The 21,592-nt window shown below is 41.1% G+C and overlaps 1 protein-coding gene across 1 annotated transcript in view; it reads left to right on the forward strand.

Moving 5' to 3' along the window:
* Window positions 1-12,830: 12,830 nt before the first annotated feature.
* LOC107215127 (vasoactive intestinal polypeptide receptor 1-like) overlaps window positions 12,831-21,592 on the forward strand; it is a 27,852-nt gene continuing 19,090 nt past the window's right edge. The window contains exon 1 of the mRNA XM_015651107.1: window positions 12,831-12,909. Within this exon, the coding sequence (XP_015506593.1) occupies window positions 12,877-12,909 (33 nt within the window). The 5' untranslated portion in view covers window positions 12,831-12,876. The remainder of the gene's footprint in view (window positions 12,910-21,592) is intronic.

The following is a 21,592-nucleotide window of genomic DNA, read 5'->3' on the forward strand; positions in this document are numbered from 1 at the left end:
GTTCTCCTGGATGTCAGAGCCAGGCATCAGAGACAAGGACACACAGTCTGTGTCTCAGACTCCAACATGATGGTGTTTGCCTTCAAATCACTGTCACACCTGATGGATCCCTGCTTTCCAGGGCTGGCAGAACCCCATGGGGAGCAGGGAGTGAATTCCTTGTTTTCCTTTGCTTGTGTGGGGGACTCTTGCTTTTCCTGGTATTAAACCATCTTTTTTTTCCAGCCATGAGTTTTCTCTCCTGATTCTTCTCCCCCATCTCAGGGGAGGGAGGGAGTGAGCCCCTGCCTGGTCCTTATTTGCCAGCTTGCTTAAACCACAGCACAAAAACATTCCCAAACTCTCTGCTGCGCACCTTTGACCATCCCATCTTTACCTGCTCCCAAAAATCCACACTTCTCAAAACTCAGTTAAAAAAATAATAATAAAAAAAAATTCCCTTTGAGACAACCAGGGACTCTGCCTGTCCCACACCTCCAAATCCCAGCCTGGATTTTGGTTTGGATTTTGGTGGGAGATGGGAAGAGCTCGGGGTCCCTCTGCGGGCAGGAGGAGAGGGATGGAGCACGGAGCCTCCTGCAGGTCTGCAGCTCCATCTAGTGCCACCCAGCCGGGAGAGAGACAGGAAAGAGCTGGAAATTCTGCCAGGAAAATCTTTGGGATGTGAAGTTAGCAAGGGTAGAAAAGGGTTTGGTCTTTTGGGAAGGGTTGTGTTGTTAGCACATTACAGCTACAGGTCCTTTTTTTTCTCCCCTCCAGAGTTTTGAAAGGGTTAATTGATGTCTCCAAGGACTAAAAATACTTATAGGAATATTAATATATTCCAGAGAGTTGCATTTCAAAGATAAACCTATAAAAATGTAAGGACCAATCACTAAATTACTGTTGACAGACAAATCTTCATTTACTGACATACACAAAAGTGCTATGTGATATTTTTCTGTGCCAGCAGTGCATAAAAAATCACCTTTCACTCACTATTCAGATTTTTTAGATCCTGAATAAAGAAGGTAGATCTGTGATTAGTGGAAACAGTGAAGGACTTTTTTATTTTTTAATGAAAATGAGCCATAAAATTTGAACTATCATGTGATTTCTGTGTTTTCTAAGTGTGAGTCTCCAGCACTGTTCATGCACAATAAAAACTGATGAAGAGTTCATACTCCACTCTATAAAATCTTATTTTTATTATTTTTTCCAGACTGTAACTTCCTCAAGAGTGGCTGAAGTGGGACATTGGATTTCAATTTTTCGGAAAACCATTGAGGGCACACAGATATTCAGAAATCACACATTCCATCCTCCATGAAAGCACTGAAGTGTTCACAGAAGGATTTCATTTTCAGGTGAATTTTCAGTGCTGTATTTTGCTGATAGATTTTGTCTTCCTGGAGCAGGAGCTGGAGACCAGGCAGGATGTCCCCAAAAATCTCAAATGAGGCCAGATGTCCATCCTTGGGCACTTGAATTATTTGAATTATTCTTTAAGCCTGGGGGAAAAAAAAAGATTATTTTATCAGATTCACTGTATGAATAATTCCTTTTTTGTTTTGACTTGGAGGGTTTCAGTAAGACATTTAAACTTTTTATATGGCAAAGCCTCTCATAAAATCACACATAAAATAATGGTATTTTGGGGATTTAAAAAAAATGTTACACCTATTTGGAAAATTTCTGAACTAATTTTAAAGCACAGATTAGTGTTGTTTTGGAAGTGGGGTGAGAATGAAAGGACATTTAATTTATAATTACAGACTGCCTTCATCTGGTGGCATTCTGCTTCCAGAATTTGGGATTCTGTGAGGAAATAACCAATTTCCACTGCCTTCAGAGTTAGCTTTGGATATTCCATGGGAATGCCATCAATATTTTGAAGCACAGGTACAAGCAGAGATCACAGGGTATCTCCCCAATTATCACCTTGTTGGTCTGGTTGCAACTGTTGGATTCAAAGTGTCAACAAACACTTTTTGTGGATGTTCTACCCTTTCTCAGAAGCCCAGACAACAACAAAACCTGATTATAATTTTTTGTTATCATTAATTGGTTCTGCTCAAAGAAAGCCCCAACCCAAAACAAAACAAAACAAAAAAAAAAAAAACCAAGAAAAAGTAACCCCAAGAACAAAACCCAAATGTTATTTAGAATTTTTTTTTATTTCTGATTTCATTTTGTCTTTTTTTTCATTTGTTATGGGATTCTCATTAAAATGCATGCAGCAGCAGTCCTTTAAAGAGTTGGCTTTGTGCAAACATTAACCAAGTTTATAAATGTACATTACACAGACATTTCCTGGTGTACCCACATTTCTGCATGGGTTCCATAATGAAGGTGAAGATTTTAACAAAGACTTAAAATCTGTCCATGTGGTTTCTATTCAGGTCTGCATGCTAATAAACCATTGATTTTCTTGCACTTTTCTTAGCTCAAAACACCTTTCCAAGGGCTTGACTTGCCTCTGTTTCCACATAAATGCAGCATTTATGTTCTAACACTTTTCAATAGTTGGCATTTCCTTACTTGCCCCAGATTGCAGAGAAATAAGGAGATAAATTAAGGTGACAAAAACATCACAGAGGGTTTTGGGGATGGATTCTCTTTTACAGTGTTGATATTTACCATGTTCCCTCAGGCAGTTTGGGATTTCCCATGAGATTCACTTAAAAAATGGAGATTTTATAAAACCTAAGCACACTATTCCTACTTGTTTGACATTTGGGGTTTTGGGGTTCAGTGGTGTGTTGGAAGGGAAGAAACCCAACCAGACCAGCCTGAATACTTTTTCCATTTATAAGAAACAACAGCAAGATGGAAAACCAATCATTCCTGCTCTTCCACTTCAAAAAATCTCAGTTCTGTGGTGCCTGGACTTCCACACTCTTTTCCTTTTCTTCCCAACCAACAGCTCTGTTTCACCTCCAATATGAAAGAACCTCAGACCACAAAGTATTTTCACATTTAGCCAGCAGATAAAAAGACAATCTCCCTCTTGCTCCCTCGTGTTCCATGAAATGTCTTTTTAATTATGGTGATTCTACCTCGGTAGCTTTTCCACTATAATAAGCCCTTCCCTGTCAGAAGGAGAGACAATAATAACAACAAGCCCTGCATTAGGAGGAAACATTTAAGCCCTCCATGCCAAGCTCGCTGCCATCTCTTAATTAGCACAGGCCACTGGAGCTGGTTTTGCTCCTCTTGGAAGAGAATTATTTTTGCAGCTGATAGTTTATGCCTCTTTAATCAGAGCTGCAGAAATAACCCACTAATCACCCCGTTTCAACCTGAATTGAGGTGCTGAAGCTTCCAGGAAGAGCTCTGAGGATGTGTGCTCAGGACAAGGATGTAATCATGGGTCTTTTCAGGATTCATCTCCCTGCCCAAAAAACAATTCCAGGAATGAACTACCAACGCGGAAAACTCTACGTCAATTTCTTCATTCATCCCCGCCCACCTTCTACCTCTGTGTAATTTGATTTGCTGTTAGTATTTCCAGCCAGAATTAGATCCAGCAGCAAGTGTAAATAGGAGTGCTGTTAGGCTGCTATTCCCTTAATAATATCTCAGAGAAAAATCCAGCATCTCTTAACGGCAAACATAATTTACAATAAAACATTATTGCTCCAAGAGCTTTTATTGAAGTAGCAGAATCAACCTTCCAGTCCTGAAATGTTTAAAATGAGAAAATGCATTGCTCTGTTGGTCTTTGAGGAGTTTTTTTTAGTTTGTTTCCTGTTTGTTAAAGCTTTGGAACATGAAAACCACTCTGAGAGTGGCTGTAGCAAAAAGGTGAAAGAGCACCACAAACACACAGAGATCATTCCAAGAATACAGGGCTGATTTCCAGCAAATCTGCAGCTCAGCAGCTCCTGGAAAATATTCTGGGCTAAATCTGTGAATGGTTTCATGACTTTTTCCATTGGTCAGTCACTTTCAGCACAATGGTTTAGGCTCAGCTGCTCACATTTGGGTGCCTTTTAATACATTTAGCCCTAGAAATTTATATTTACTGCGGCTAAAAGGAGGTATTTGTTAAAGGTGGTATCAGATTTTATTTTTATTTAATCTGTTTGCACCATCATCATCCTGAATTTCTCATATTTCAGCCACCCTGTGTGTAAATCTTGATCTTAGAGGAATTTTTCACCACCACAATTGCAGGGATTTTGTGATCTTGTTTTCTGATTTCAGTTTTCACTATTATTTTCCCTGTGAGAAAAGAAAATTCAGGGAAATAACCCCTTTCATGATCTCACACACACACAAAAAGGGCCAAATATTGAAATAATCACTATAATTTTTGCACCAGGAAACCAAAAGCACATGCAAAGTTGGTGTGATCAGAGCATGTAAAGATGCCACGTGCCTGAAGCTTCAAGTCACAGTTATTTTGTCAGGATGCAAGAATTATTCACCAATTTTTCAAAGAATTCATCTGGAAGAATTAAAATCTCTTTATACAGTATTAACTGCCAGGAAAAGGAGATCAGTGACTGTGTAGAAATGACGAACTGCTCAGCACAGAAAACTCTCTGTTAAAAATATAAATGGAATTATCCCTTTTCAAGAGGAAATCTATGGATTTATGTTTTCTGGCCTGACCACTATAATTCCAGAATTTTTCTTACAGTTTTTGACAGACTGGTGGAGAAAGCAGGGGAAGGCAAATAAAACTGTCTTTAAAATAAAAGGAATTTTTGGCAAATAAAGGAATTTAACTCAATAGGATCTTGGAATAGGCAAATGCCCTAAATCTCAAAGCTTGCCCTGTCTGTGCCTCATGGAACATTTCTTTATTCCTGCTCTCCTGAGTGTAAATCAGTTGTAACACTGAGGGAGTTTTTATTTACATGCTATTTGTGAGTTTTTCAGTGTTGATCAGTCCTAAGGCTGATGTGGTTTTCACCCAGCTGTTTTTATTGGGGTTTTGCAATAAGAATTTTCTCACATTTTTCAACACAATATTGTGTTACACTGTAAGAAGTAGGCTCATTCTCTGATTATAATTGTGCAATACAATCCCTATTACACTGTTCTCTAGAAAAACACAAAAACATAAACAAAACCACTTTGTGGTTGAATTCTCTGGTTTTGGTTTTGATTTTAATGCCAGAGACTGATTGACCTCCTGTTTCCCTGAGGTAATTACATTTCTGGGTAAATACCAGTGCTCTGATGACCACAGCTTGATCTGGAATACCTAAAAGAAAGTTTCATCCCTGTAAGAGCAGATTCTGTCTCATTTGAGGGTTCTGACTCAGAAATCTTTAGTTACAGCATTTTGCCCTCTCAGAAATTGAATCAATTATTTTCCCCTATGTACAACTTGCAGTCCTTGGCCTTGAGCTCACAAAGTTTCCCTCATGGGAAAGATTTTGGTTCCTGTTATGATTTCCTTTGTCTTTCACTGTCTTTTTACAAAGTGCCAGCACTCAGAATAATGAGTCCCCAGTGAGCAGATCACATAAAGGATTTATGTGTTGGGTTCATTTATAAGTATAGGCAGTTGCATAAAGGATCATGGTAAAATGAAAATGGTAAATGGTAAAATAAAAATCAGAAAATTTTCATCAAGAAGAGATGCTTAAGCATGTCCTCTTCTTTCATTATAAATAAAAGTATGGCCTGAGAATTTCAGGTGTACATGTATACAACATAAAACTTGAAGAAGGAGAGAAGAACCTCATTCTTTCTAGGATCAGGGATGAATGGATGAATTAATTAACCAATGAGGAATGATGGCTGGCAATGCATCAGACTTGTATCTGTAATTACTTCTATTTGATATTGTTTATTAAATAACAGGTATTTTTAAAAAAATGGAGTATTTACATCTTACAATCTTGCTCTGTGTGCAATCTTTAGCTAATCAAAAGGCAATCAGTCCTTTTCTAATTGTCCTCTTAGATGGCTCTGTTTACACTGTCCCATGACTATTAAGAAATTGGGGTTTGGGTTAAACTGAGTGGGATGTGATATTTCACAAAGCTGAGATTCTAGGCAGAAATGCTAAAAAGGTTGTGTTGAATGACAGGAAGAGCTGGAACACACCAAAGACTTTGTTCTTGTTGTTTTTTAGAGAAAAGAGTGGTGGAGTCTTCTGTCCACTGCTCAGAGAAAGATTTGTCTCATAGGTAACAGAGCTGAGCACATTTCCTTGTGGCTGAGGTGAAAAATAACACAGGAAGGCACAGAAACAACTGATCTCCCATCATTTTTGGCAGCACAGCACTCTGATTTCCCACCAACAGGAAAGTTGTGGAGATCCCACAGATCTGAATCAGCTCTTGTGACAAATCTGCTTTTTTATCACCTTCCCTCCCAGAGTAGCTTCAAATCATGTTTGTATTGACACCCATCTTTAAAATCACCACAGAAACTGCACTCTCTTAGCAGCAGGTCTTTTACCACACCCAGAAAACTCTAGGGTAAACTTTGTGATTCTTTACATGTTCTGAGCTCTTTAATAAGGGAGTCACAATGTGATTGTAAAGTCACGGACATAAATCCTTTCTTATCGTGAGTCTGAGCATAAATAATGGAAGATTTAGTTGTGGGGTTCGTTGTATTATACAGAAATACAACCAGCAAGGAACAAAAAATCTTATGAAAATCTTCTGTCAGCAAAAGACCTTTTTTTTTTTTCTCTATGTAAAATTAAAGAATTTACTTTAAATAGAAGAAGTGAAGTCTTCCACCAGATGATACAACTATGCAAGAAATTCTGTGTCCTGAGGAAAAACAGTCTGGGATGGTGTGGACAATAGGTTTAGGTAAGGAGTTTAGGTAAAAAGGAAAATAAATTTTGATAAAGGAAGCCAGGCTTTGCAATTCAATTTATCTTTGAGAAACACATGGCAAGGGATTCCTCTTAGTGAAGATGAATGTGAAAAGTCAGCCAAAATCAGATATCTGGTCTGGCTGGGATTTATCTCATTTGATTTCAGGGCTTGATTCATTTCTCCACACAAAGGAATCTGGTTCCCTTTGCCCAGGCAGCCTCGACCTGCCATGCCTTCAGTGTCCCTGTGTCTTGTTAAATCAGGGAATCCCAAGCTGGGGAAGGGTGGAAATGAGGCTGGAGATGTCTGGTGCAGCCTCCTGCTCCCCAGGGCTCCCCAGAGCAGGTTTCTCAGGATTGAGTCCAGATTGCTCTTGAATATCTCCAGTGAGGGGCACCACGTCCTGTCTGGACCTCACTGCTCAGGGAAGAAGTTCTTCCTCACGTTCAGGTGGAATTTCTTGGGCATCAATTCCTGCCCGTTCCTCCTGTGCCTCTGCTGGGGCCCACAGGGCAGGGCCTGATCTAACCCTGACCCCTCTCTGCAAAAAGAGCAGATGATTGATTATATTATGTTATAAAGGATTTTAATTGGTTATGGCCTCCTCTTGTTGGGAAACACAGCAGAGCCTTGAAGTGTGTGAATTTAGGCAGGATCTTGGCCAATACTCGACGGACTCTGAAGAACCATTCAATGGACTAAATGCATTAAAAGGTTGTATTTTAGGTGATTATTGACCCCAAAGGAAGCTGAAACATCCAATTTGCATCTGCACACCGACATGTTGATCTAAATTTCTCAATGTTTTTAATAAATTCACCTCACACCTGCCTTTGAAGTCACAGAAAGGGACAGGATGGCTTTGGACTCAGGGTCTCCTACCACACCACAGCACAAAGGAGGCTCCCACAGGAACTGGAAGGGTAAACTGACTAATTACCTTAGGCTGGTGATTAACCACAGAGGGAGTTCACTTTTCCAGCTTACCCAGCCTGAATCAGGCAGTCATAACCCAAAGTGTGGAGTGTGTGGAATTTCACCCCTCAAGCAAACACCCAGAGCTGAGCTCTCATCCTTCCCTCCTTTCAGAGATGCTGGTGGAGAGGAGTAGGCCCTGAGGAAATTATGATTTTTTCCTCCATAGACATCCAAATTATGTCAGGCAGATTGCATTCACTGGTGTCTGTGACTGTGAAAATAACCCAGAATAATCAGTTCACATTCACATTCTTAATGTCTGAAATTGGGTGAGGTGAGTACTGCTCTAGGGGGTGAGGTGAATCCCCTCTGCAGTCATTGGAGAAATTGGGATAATCAGAGGGAAAACTCTGGAAAAAAGATGTCCTTTTGGTGCTGAGGCACTGGCACAGGGTGCCCAGAACAGCTGTGACTGCCCCTGGATCCCTGGAAGTGCCCAAGGCCAGGCTGGACAGGGCTTGGAACATCCTGGGATATTGGAAGCTGTCACCCCATGGCAGGGGGTGGAATGAGATGAGTTTTAAAATTCCTCCCAACCCAAACCATCCTGGAATTCCGTGACTCTCTCTTTTAAACATAAAAGAAGCAAAGACCAGTACACACCAGTAACTAGACTTCTGTGTTGTTAAAAATAGATTATTCCTGTTTACCCAAATCTGATTTTATAGGCTCAATCTATACCTCGTGGAAACATGAATATTTTCATGGCCCCTAGAAAGAGAGCAAGCTGAGTCTTAAACCTGCATTTTAGTGAATAAAAATCAGGGTTGTTCTCCTCTTCTTGGAAAAGAAACAGAATTGAAATTGAGTTGAAGTGGCCGGAGGAAAGCAAGGAAACCAATGAATAATACAATGAATAAAACAATTTCTGAGGACAGCAACAGCTGGTCTGTCAACTCTTTAGAGACTATTAATAGGAATGAAGATTTCATTGTGTGTCACTGGGAAAAGTTACTTCCCTTAGGTTGGAAAAAATAACTTGCTTATTCTTGAGTAAAATGGAAGTAGAGAAGGGATCGCTGACAGATTTGTTTTTTTCAAGTAGAAATGCTGGAAAGATTAAAGGAGTTTATTTTTAAAAGAGTTAAATACTATATTTGTGGAAGACGAGTACAAATCAGATATGTGTTTCAAATTCACAAAGCCCCTTAGATACTTGGGTGAAATTAAGTTTACAGATCAAAACAGGTAGGACAGAATCCACATAATCCAAGGCTCTGTGATTTCTGCCTTTGTTTTGGAGGTGTCCCTGGGGTCAGGCCAAGGAACAGGAACAGAATATGGGCACATCTGGAGTCAGAGCCCCAGGACACTGCACCAATCAATTTCACCCAAGAAAAACAGTAAGGAGATAACACAGGGAGGGTTTACAGGGAACATCAACTGGATAAATTATCCTTGTGCAGCTCCAAGCACTCACCTGATATTTAGTGCCTTCCCTTTTTAGTGCTTTCCCTTTTTATTCAAACCCAGCCTTCAGTTGTTTTATTTTCCTGATTTTCCTGATTTCACCCCTCTGCCTCAAACACCCCACAGAGATCACTCTCAGGAATAAAACCTCCAGCCTTTTTTTATAACCTCCTTTTGTTAAATACCATGAAGTTTTGCTGCTAATTACAGTCACAAGATGTTTCTCAGTAACTCCATGTTCTGCCTGAGCACTGAATTATGTACTGTCTGTAATTGCAGCCTCCTTCTCATAATCCCAGGGCTTTTTGTTTTGCATCTTTAGTCAGATTTATCAAAGGATTGTTTAGAAATGTCGATAAATTCACCTTTATGCTCTGGCTGATGGCTCATGCTGCAGCCTGGGGCTGGGGCACCCAATTTTCCAGCCTGGTGGAGGAAATTCAGGTGCATTTCAGGAAGGTTTTTATTATGAAAAACCCATTTTCAGGTAACATATGGTATCGAAACCTCATTCTCCAGCTTCCACAGAGGTGCTCAGCAGCTCAGCAAATGTCAAGTCATTTTCATTAAATGGCACCAATTGATTCAGAATATCCATGAGGGGGATTAGGAGGAATCTCAGGTCTGTTGCCTCATTGATTAAGTTTCATACCAACACAATGGCTCGTTGTTGTTAACAAGAGGATGTTTTTATGCACATCTGTTGTGTTCTGAGCCCAGGTTGATGCTGTGGAGCAGCAGTAAAACAAAGGTGGTTCTTATCTTTGATTAGTTATCCTGTAATTCTTGGAGAAAAAAAAAACAACAATGCTTAATTAGAGGCAATTTATCAGGAAAGGACCTATTTTGTGATAAAAAGTAGCAAAATGAATCAGAGCATACGAAAATTTTATGAGAAATAAGTATGATTTCTTTCCTGAATTATTTAATTATCGGATCTTTGGGTACATACAGAGAAACAGCAAAGAGTAAAATGAATAGAGCAAATTGATATGATGAACAGAAATTAGTTTTTAGACTAAATAAGGTTTTAAGGATCTGTTTAAATTAATGAAGGGATGTTAGAAGACTGAGGAAATCAGAGACTTTAATGTAGGTGAGGTTCATAACATTAATTACAATGAGATGTTACAAAAACCCAATAAAAACAGGATTGATTTCCTTATTAGGATGGAAAAATATTCTTACAAGAGGAATTTCCAGCTAATTAATTTAAATCTCAAGGATGGGAATGTGGACTGCATTTTTGATCAGCTGGAGATGGGTTAGGAAAAGCAGATGGAGGAGAGGAAACGTATGAGAAAGTAAATATTGAGAGATCTGGTCTGCTTGAACAAGCAATGCCTTCTCCTAAAAACTGCTTGCAAATAGTCATGACAAAAAACTATGTAAAAAAAAATTAAAAAAAAAGAAAAAAAGTGATTCACACTTGCATTTGCTCCAAGCTGGTTGTGATGATCCAAAAAACCTCATTTAAGTGACCTTCAAGGCATTAAATAATAGAATCCAGGTGAAATACTGGAGGCTGGAATGCCACACATTTTCCTTCAGTGGCATTTTCTTGTTTACAGTCTGGCTCCTTAGAGAAATTCCCTTTGAAACACAAATTCCTGAGCAACAACGCCCTGAAATTTGAGTTGTGAGGGGAGAGGGTTGGGGCCAGAGCTCCATCCCCTGACCCAAATTATTTTGTTATTCTCTGATCTTGTGTATTTGAGTTGGTTGGATAAAGTTCAGCAGGGATTATGAACTGTTCCTGTCCTGGGGGTGTTTGATAGGTCTGCACTTTGCATTTTTCTTTGCATTAGAAGTAGGAACTGCCTGACACCATGTGTTGCCTGCCTTGTAGTGGGGTCCTAAATTTATTCCAGTGTGACAGGAACCACCTTGCTGACCAGTGAAAGTGGCCACAGTTTTAACTTTGTCATTACAGATGGGGAAAAAGTCAAAATCAGACCTTTTTTTTTTCTTTTTTCCCCAAAGTTTTAATCTTATTATTTTCTCACAAATCTGATTTTTGGAATACCACTTGAGGCTGTGCAGGTCAGGGATCAGGTGCCATCTTGCAGTAATGAAATACAAACATATAGAAAAGAGAAGATTAAATCAGAATTTGGTTATAAATGTTGTATGTTTTATATATGAAATATTTAGGTGTAGCTGGAAAACCAGACACAAGACTTGCAAAAGAGCTGTACACCCAGGGACAAAGCTGAAGAAATCAATATTTCTTCTGGTGGCATTGAATGCCTATTTTGGGGTAACTTAGACAAGCCCCAAATCTCCTGACTGTACAGAACTTGTGTGCTTAACACCACTGGGAAATTATGAATGATAAACAGGATATGAAACAGCACCTCAGTCAGATCAGGGAAAACTGATTTTGTCATGTTCATAATTTTGGTTTTCCCAGGTCCTGAAAGTAGCTCAGTGCAATATTCAGTGGGGCAGGAACCAGAGATGGTGCCTGGGTCCTATGAACCCTGTGGTTATTTTTTCCCCTCTTTCTTTTTTCCCCCAAAAAATATGATGTGTAGGCAAGAAAAAGTTTTAATTTTCTTAGCACCAAGAATAAACCTGAGTTCAAGAAATCTTTGTGACACAAGGGCCAAAAATATCTTATTCAAGGTATGGAGGAAATTCTGTCACTGCACAAGATTTTCCGTCTGAGAGGAGGAGGATGCCAAAACCCAGAAACTCCATCTCTGAGTCCCAGAGGGGATCCCACGCTGTCAGACCCACTCATGATTTACCAAAATATGGATATGATCTAGTATCAGTATCCAGCTGAGATGGACAAAGACTCTTTAACCAATGAGGGTTACAGAGTGTGTGTTTATTGGCAGTGCTGGGCTGATGTGCAGGGTCACCCCTTAATTCACAGGGCCCCAAATACAGGTGAATACAGGCTTTTTATTTACAGAAATATTGAATCCAAATCCATGCTCATAACCCAGTTACCATCCACTCTCCCCTTCTTATGCTAATTAGAAAAAAGCAATTAAGCATGCATAGTTTGTCCTTTGAAATGGGTCGGTGATCTTTTTATGAGTTGGGGTCATGCAGGGAGGAAGGGATATGGCTCTTCCTCATTGTGACCTTTCTACCTTTTCAATACAAAGTGACAAATGAACCCCTGGCCATGTTTTTAGTTTCATGTTTCCAATTGGTTTCTGCTTTGCAATTGTCTTGTGTTCTTGAAGTTCCTCACAAGATTCTTTGTTTCTCATTGCAAGCCCAGCAGAACAAACATAAGGTTGATAGATAATTAGTTATTAGCTAATGATTAACTCCTAATTCTAGTAGTGCCTCTCTATTAAATTTAACAAGGATTAGTTTTTTTATTCGATTTTAACAAAAAAATAATTTTAATTAAGGCCTTGTTAATAATTTAATATCTTAAATTCTTCAAAGTTTATGCTCCACTCAGAGCCCGGATCCTTGGCAAAGCAGCATCCCCACAGTGGGAGGGATGAACGCTGCTGTCCCAGCTCCCTGCCCTGCAGGAGCAGCCGGACAAGTGAATCCTTCTCCCGGGGGATGCTGCAGAGCCCTTTTCCCTCTCCTCCCACCCGGGGGATGCCGGGGGTCTCCGCTCGGTTCGGGGCTCTCGGGGCGGGCCCTGGGCAGGTGGGGGCGGGCAGAGCTCGGCTTTTGGCAGCATCACAGCAGGCAGAGGCAGCGGCAGGAGCCGGCGGGGCTGCGGAGGATGCGAACTTTGCGCTGGCTGCTGCTCCCGCTGGTGAGTGAGTGAGTGGCCGCGGGGGTGGGGGGACCGCACATCTGGCTGCCGGCCACAGCTGGATGGCTCCGCAGCTGCCCCACTGCAGCTGGGGGGGGGGAAAGTCCGCAGAAGCTGGGTAACTTTTCTCCTGAACAGGGAGCAGGCAGAAAGAAAGAAATACAAGGAAAGGACTACGAAGAAAATTATGAGACAGAGATGTTAGAGGGAAGGGAAAAAAAAAATATCCCTGAGTTAATGTGTTGACCTAGCCCCTTTAGTTAAAATTTTGTGACCTCAGGATGCTGTTAATAAACGTCTTTTCATTTCTATTCACTAAAATTGCAGTTTGCAGAGGACAGAAGAGCATCCCTAAATCAGAATGGCTGTAGCAGACAGAAAGGGACAGGTCACTGTCCCAGCTGTCCTGAGAAAGGTGGCTTTGCAGGACAAGGAGGGTAACTAGGAAGGAGTAGTTCCTCCTGAAGGATGGGGGACATTTACCTCTCTGGCAGGGCACGGATGGTTTCGGTGCTGAAGGTTTCTGATGGCACCGAGCAGGAGCATGAACTGTAATGCCACTGGAAATGCCTGAGGGCAGCAGCTGAGGCTTCCCACAGGGAAGATGGATGAGCACAGGGACACAATCCAGGCAGGGCTGTCCCTCCCTGATCTCCACGCTCCACCACTGGCATTGCCTGGGATGCTTAACAAAAATTGGTGCAAATCCAAGGACGGTAATTTCTCTTCCTTGCCCTCAATCCTCAGCCTCAGGGAAGTGTTTAGAACCCTTCCTCTGGGTGTGATTGCCAGTTAACTCAAACTTTACTCATTTCACAGTGAAATGTTCAGCGTGGGCTGGGATTAAGGAGCCTGCTGGACTCAGGAGGGAGAGAGTCACCATCCCAGGAAACATTCCATTTTGTCCTGAGAAAGCCAGATGGAGTGGGCACTTCTCTAGGGCCTGCTTTCCTCTGCAGATAACTGTGAGAGCTTAAATTACAGACTGATCCTGACCTTTCATTTAGAAATAGTGAGAGATGAGATGTAAATTTTCACACCTGCATAACCTCTGGATCTTTACACACATCTCTGCATTCACACAGATTTTTGTACGAGGGATAGATTGTGGGTCCTTGCTATGAAAACCTGGCCAGCGTAGCTATTATCATGTGTAATACCATTCTTTCTTGCAAAAAGGGTTAGACTGCTGCAGGTAAAGTGATTTTGGCATCTGGGCCAGCCTTTTTACACCTAATAGAGGCACAACTCATTCTTGCAGCTGTCAGCAGAGTGGAGCCGAGCTGAAGTGATGGATGGTGCACATCTGCCATACATCATTTTAATATTGCAGCATATTGCAGCAGGCTGTGCCCATCAGAAAAGAAATTCTATAAACTGCGTGATCTACACAGCTTTTGGCCTCAAAATATGAACATCAGCTCCATGTCTGGTGAGAGGCAGCGCTCTGAATGTCAGTGGGGTTTGAGTCTCAGTCTAGGTCTCTTTGCATGTTCAGTTAAAGAGTCAGGGAAGGCCTGAGACCCTTGGGATGTAGTGAGGAAATAATCCTTCCCTATTTCAAAGGATCATGAGAGCAGAGAAATAATTCCTGTATGGATTCTGCAGATAAGTCATTAATCAGATATGAAAATAAACCAGAGGGCTAATCCTGAAAACTTCCTCTGTGGAACTGGGTACAGTTACCTCCTGTCAGCTCCACGGGGATGTTGCAGGATATATTTTGTGCCTTGCAGAACAGAGTCCTCAACACTAAAAAAATCACCATTCCCTGGTAAGTGACAAGGAACAGAGAGCAGTGGAGGTTGAAATGCCTAAAAATGACTTTTCCTGTCTTGAAGAGTTCAGCGTATCAGGAAGCAGAGGACAAGGAGCAGAAAAGACTCTGCCTTCACTGCTCTTCCTGCTGTGCTAAACTGCTTTCCTCTTCAAACACTGACATTTCCCAGTTCTGGGAAGGGCTTTAGTCTGATCTAATGAATGGAGGTGAGACTGTGAGCACAGGTGGGTCACCACTGAGCTGTACATTCCCTTCAGCAAAGTATTTCTTGTGTTAATGGACGTATGGAGCCAAGCCCATGGCAAGATGCTGAGCTCCCAGTAAAATTCATGTTTAATTTGTGCTTCTTCCACCAGTCTGGTCCCTGCAAACCTTCAGTTCCTCTCCATGGGGAGCTGGATGTGTGGAATAATCTGGTTTTAGGTGTTTTTTTTAGCCAGGAGGGAGTTAATGGGGTGAGACAGGCTCCTGTACAGGCAGTCACTGTCCTCATGCAGGTGTCTGAGCAAAGCAGGAATCCTTCCCTGGAACTGCTTGTCTGCTTTCACTGATCATTAAGGGATGCTTGATGGGGAATTTAGATTAATCATCTACAATTAACTGTCTAAAATTAGGAATCTGGTCTAAAGCTACTCATTGAGCCTCCTTCAGTGTTACTGGGAAGAGATAGAAACACTCCAAGAATACAGATCAATTAAATGAGCTTGCTGTAAGACTTTGATTTCCAGGTTTCAGGACTTTGGGATTAGATGACATGAAACTCACCTGCAGGCAAAAAAGTGATACAGAAAAGGAGAAATTTCTCTTTAATTTACAGGAATACTTGCAATAGGAGAAAATGGGGATCCTCAGTTATTAGTGTTCTGTTTTTCTTCAAGCATTAGTAATAATTAAATGCTCTACCCAATTTAGCAGAGCACTGATAAATTAATTTTCTCAAGGTAATACTAATTACACAGCATTCATAAGCAAAATAAATTAGTATGGCTGTGCTGTCTCATAAAGAATACCTATGAGTGGATAAATATAATGACATACACAGATAAATATGTATAGCAAGTGCTGTTCTCTATAAGGTCGTGCAGTTAAACACAGTCATATAAATACAGTCCAATCCACAGAGGAGCATTCAAGCATTGCTTCAATGTCTTGAAAACAATATTGAAAATATGTTTCTCTAAATGACTGTGAGGCAATCAGTGTCTCAGCTTCCCTTCTTCCATAGGTAATCGAGTTAGAGAGAGAAAACAAACACAGAAAATATCCTCTAGGTAGTCATTTTCAGCCAAAAAGACTCCTGAAATAATCTATTTAACTGACTGAAGAGAAAGATTGGAAATGAGGGTTTAGCTTTGGGGTTGGAAGCTTCTGGGACCAGGATGGTGTCAGAGCTGGAAGCCAAGGGCAGGACTTTGTGTGAGAGCTGAATCCACGGCTGGGGACTGGATTCTGTCTCTGCTGGGGTGACCTGGTGCTTTTCAGAGCCCACAGTGGGAAACATGGCTTGGGGATGGTGGAAAAAACCTAAATGGATGCACTTGAGCTTGTAAGAGTTGAGTTGACTTCTTTTTACTGCACAAGAAATCTTTATTTTTTATAGTTTCTTGTTTTCTGACAGCACACAGCGCTACACATACGGCATTATAAATATCCCAGAATTATTTACAGGCCAGGGCTTGGGCAGTAAGGTTTTTATTGCAGTGACTGGAAATGTTGCTATGAAATGGACAGCAGCTCATGGAGCTTGGGGTGGGCCCCAGATCCCTCTAAAGCAAATTGGAAATTTGAAAAATGTGAAAAAGCAAAATGTGAAAATTGCCTTCAGTGTCCTGCGCTCCCCAGTCTCAAAGATTTTGAATTAGCACTTGTTTTTTTGAGGAGCTAAGCAGATGGAAGGTTTAGATGAAATGCATTTAACAGACTGGGAAGTTTGTGGAAAAGACTGAGGTTTTCTTTGTCTGTTTTTCAACCTGTCTTCAACTTTTTCTTTTTTTTTCCATGAATCTTGCTCCATCTTAAAAGCCTTTCCTGCCCATCAAAATTTCACTAAAAAAATATGTGTATTTCAAAGCATAGCCTGATTCTCCTGCCTGATATATTTGGCAATCATGGCCAAAGGATTTTTTTTTTCAGGACTAACTGAACACTTCATTCCACACTTAAATATGGGGATGCAGGAGTTGTCTTTGCTGTGTTTTTCAGTATTCTTAAATCCCAGGTGCGTTTTAATCCTCCAAGGTGGGAGTCCATGTGTGACATGAAAGGCAGACAACCTTGTGTGAGGGAGAACTAAAATATTCAGGCATCAGGGTCATATCAGAAGAACTGGGGAAGCACAGGCAGCGGGAATTGGGAGCACAGGATTAATTTCAGAGCATATCTGAGATGGGATCTGAGTGAATGCAAGCTGAGGAGACAGAGGCAGAAAGAACAGTGATAAATATTCTCAGTCAATGATTTATGTACACAAAACCTATTTGTGAGGCTTTAGGATTGCAGTTCATCGGAAGCTGAAACAGATCACTGGAAAGAGCCTTCAAGTTCTTGAAGCCTTCTCATCTTGCCAATGAATTCAGCCAATTCTTCGAGCTTTGATTAATTTTGAAAAAAGGCTGAGTGTTACTGCTGGCTCTTTGATCCCATAGAATTGCTTTTTCAAAGGTGAATAATATATTCAGTGCCCAGCTTTGAAGCACTTCCCTAATTTTCAGAGAGCACAGAAAATGTTCCTACTTTTCCCCAAGTGTGCTAATGGACTTCTTAATGAGTGAAGATCTGCCTTTTGTGTGACATCTAAATTACAGTTTTTCTACCCCCACTGCAGCTTAGGGGCACCATTTTTGAATGGACTCTCAGGAAAGATTGCTTTTAATTAAATTGCACTAAGTGTGGCATGAGGATGTTGCTAGAACTGCTCCTCCCAGTGCTTGCTAAATCTCCTGTTGTCCAACATAAGTACATCAAAGCCCAAAGTGCCTTTACTTTGATTTTTCTGTGCAGGTTTGGGGAAATGAATAAACGATCATGGAACAGAGGAAATAGAAAACAATGTTATACTACTCCCAGTGAATAAACCACTTAAGGTTTTGGTGAAATAACCTTACAAGAAGTGAAGAAAATGAAGTCTAAAAGTAAATGCAAGCCCCACATTTGTCTCTCTAAACTGTCTCAGGATTTTAGCATTCTCATGGTTGTCATAGGTAATTTTTAGTGGTCACTGTGTTCCAGGCAAGATTTTTATTGTGGTAAAGACTCAGAGTCAAAACACCCCTGTGAATTTTGACTCAAATTGGTCAGTAACATTCAATGCAGTTAAAAAACCCCCTTTGTGTTATGATACACAGGAATGCAAAGCTCAATTCCTGGAGGACTGCCCACAGCACTTCCTGAAATCTCTAAGTTTTATGTGTAAATTTGCAATGAAAGCACCCCACTGTGATTTCCAGTGAGAGTCAGGCCAGGTTACTGCTGAGATACTGGGAAATATTGATCCAAGGAATAACATTTTAAATCAGCTTCTTCCACCTCTGGCTGTGTCTGGGGACGCTGTGCCAGATTGGACATGTCTGCTCCGATGGCTCTGCTCTGCTCTGGTTCCTAAATTTTCCTTTTTTTATGGTGAGCAGGAGCTACTCTTTTCCTACTAAAGCCACCTTTTCAGCAGATGCCTCCCAAATTGCCATAATATGTCCCTGCACCAAATGCAGAGCTCCTGATTTCTAGAAAGCCCCATCACCCAACCCCTGTAGGCAGATTAGAGCAAAAACTTTTCACTCAAGGCACTGTGAAGCTAATAACAGAAAATAACCCATAGACAACAAATCCCAAGTAATGCTCTGCCCACAAGGCTTTTCTTTAACTATGCAATGGTTTAATGTCTTTCTTTTTCTTAAAGCCTGAGGAAAACCGACAAATTGAAGCATCATCACTGCTCTCAGTTTCTTGTATATGTCTCATTTTTTCTTTATTTTTTTTCTGTCCAACAGTGGCATTACTTTCAGTGAGGTTGCATGATTACAAATTAATAACACCTGCCTTTTTTTTGTTTCTAAATGGAAAGTCTGTGGGTTACATCTGAAACAGGGCTTGGTGTTGGTTTTCAAACCCTGAAGTGTCAGTGATATTTTATCTCTGCACTGGCCTATCATAAAAATTCTGGACTTGAGCACATCCAGAGGAGACAAGGAGGCTGGTGAGGGGCTGGGAACACAAACCCTGTGAGGAACCACTGAGGGAGCTGGGGGTGTTTATCCTGGAGAAAAGGAGACTCAGGGGTGAGCTGATCACTCTCCACAGCTCCCTGAAAGGTGGCTGTGGGCAGCTGGGCTCGGTCTCTTTCTCCAGGCAGCACTGACAGAACGAGAGGTCACAGCCTCAAGCTGTGCCAAGGGAAATACAGGTTGGACATTAGGAAAAAGGAAAGAATAATAAAGTACTGGAATGTTCTGCCTGGGGAGGTGGTGGAGTCACCATCCCTGGATGTGTTTAACAAAAGACTGGATGTGGCACTCGGTGCCAGGGGCTGGTTGAGGTGTTGGGGCTGGGTTGGACTCGATGATCTTGAAAGTCTCTTCCAACCCAGTCATTCTCTGATTCTGTGAATTCCTGTGGTTGTAGCCCTGCCAAAGCCAAATCCAGTAAATCCCAGAAGGAAACAAACTTTGAGCCAATGGTTCATTGCTCTGAGTGTCGCTGGGATTGACTGCAGTACCACCGTGGGTACCAAAGCATCCCAGAATGGGTTGGAATGGATCTTAAAGATCATCCAGTTCCACTGGATCCCTGACATCTCCCACTATCCCAGGCTGCTCCAAGCCCTGTCCAGCCTGGCCTTGGACACTTCAAGGGATCCAGGTCAGTTCTGTGGGAACCTGTGCCAGCACCTCCCCAACCTCTGAGTACCACTACCAGTGGATAAGGATTTCCAAAAGAAACCATCAAATCATGTTTTATGATGATTTATCCCCATTTTCAGAGGCAGGAGGCAGGACTACATTGTTGTTTTAAGAATTAAGCCTTCTGATCTTGTTTTTATAGTTTCCAGCCACTTTCTCAGGAAAGTAACTATAAACATAGATGTTCATGCATTTCATTAAAGAAATGTTTTTTGATGGACATTTTTCATGACCAGTGTGGTTGGGGAGGTCATAACCTACCTATCCAATCCCTGGTCGTTGTTGAGAATCTATAAATATTGAAAGGACAGAATAAACCTCTCTCTTTTTTCTGTCACACACATTGAGCTGTGTGAATCATTTTGTGTCCAGCAGTGACACTACATGGACCTGTTTTAGCAATTCCTCTGTGTAAAGCCAAGGCAGTTCCACCTCCCCAGGGGTGGGGTAGGAGCTTCCCCAGCCATGTAAACAAAGAACCTCTCCATTTTTCCAGCAGCTCTGATGAGTGATGGTGATTGAGGCTCTGGTTCAGCAGGTGTGCATTTACCAGAGGAGAGAAGACAGGAGATGCAGCCTGCCTTGAGCAGGAGTCTGGCACCCTCACTCTGTGTCCCTCATTCCACCTGTGAACTCTCTCAGGCTGACTTTTGGAGAAAAGATAACTCTTCCTCCTCGGAATATTTTCCACAACTAATCCTGTGTGTTTCCACCATTCCCAGCACTTCTGGCATGAGGTGGGAGTTAATTTAACCCACTTCTCCTCAGTGCTCTTTTACTAAAACCTTTCAAATGTTGTGGTTTGTTTTCAGGTTGGGTTATGAGTGGCTGTTGCTTTCAGGCCTTTCAGCAGAGGACTCAGTGTAGATGGTACAGCATCATCTCAAATTTTCATGACTTTTCAACATCAAGCCTAAGAATATTCCAAATGCAACAGTATTCCAAATATTCCAAAACCAACAGTAACAGAATCCAGGAATTCCAGAAAACAGAGGGGTGGATTTTTCCAGCTGTCCAGCTGGATCCACCTTTATGAACTGAAATAGTGAGAGATTTATGGAACAATTATTTTGTTACTTCTACTCAGAGAATTCATTTGTTGTATGAGCAAACTGCAAAGTGAAATGTCTGTTTAAACATAAAGTGATGAGCAGGGATCCTATTAACACCTGAAAATTTTCATTTCAGAATTGAGTTACTAGAGTTGAAGAGCAAAAAGTATTATTTTAAGAGTCACTCATGCTGATTTATAAAATGTATTTTGAATTACCCACCAGAGTAATATAATGCATGAAAAAGCCCCATCTCTTAACTTTCTTTTCAAACAGTGCCCCTAATCCTCTTTCTGTTCTAATATTAGCATGGATGAACCATCTCTGGGGCCTCATAATTAAGACAAGTCTGTCTATGCTACTTTAAAACCCAAATGTAGGCAGAATTTTTAAAGGTTTTTAAAGACAAAGTCGTGCTCTAATTTTTGCCCTTTTGCAGATATTATTGCTGAGAGGGAATAGCCTGCAAAACTTCCTGTAACATTTCTGTGGAGGTTAAAAGAAATCCTGGTTTATCTGCTCACTGAAAACATTTTGAAGGCCAATAAATCAGTTTTTTTGAGTTTGAAAAGGCAGTATAGAAGTGATGGTTACATCTTACTTTTCAAAGTCATTAGAGGTTAAAACAGCCTGGAGTCTTCCTCAAAAACATGTTGGAAAGTCTTCAATCCATCATTTTCCATTAAAATCCCTGGTAACCCTCCCCTGAGCTCCTGGCTTTGTCTTGAATAGGATAGGTTAGAAAGAAGCAAGCAACAAACCAAAAAAAAAGGAGAATTTCTATCTCATATTAGACTTTCTATGTCTTGAAGAACCCAATTTCCCAGAAGAGGCCTTTGGTCCAGTATCCAGTTCTCTGAATACAGTTCAGTGGCTTTCTTTACTCAGTTTAATTCAGTTTCCTAAAGAGGGATGTGTAGAAGCATTTGAGACATCGAATAATGCATTTGAGACTT

The sequence above is a fragment of the Parus major genome, chromosome 2 (assembly GCF_001522545.3).
Source record: "Parus major isolate Abel chromosome 2, Parus_major1.1, whole genome shotgun sequence".
Classification (NCBI taxonomy): domain Eukaryota; kingdom Metazoa; phylum Chordata; class Aves; order Passeriformes; family Paridae; genus Parus; species Parus major.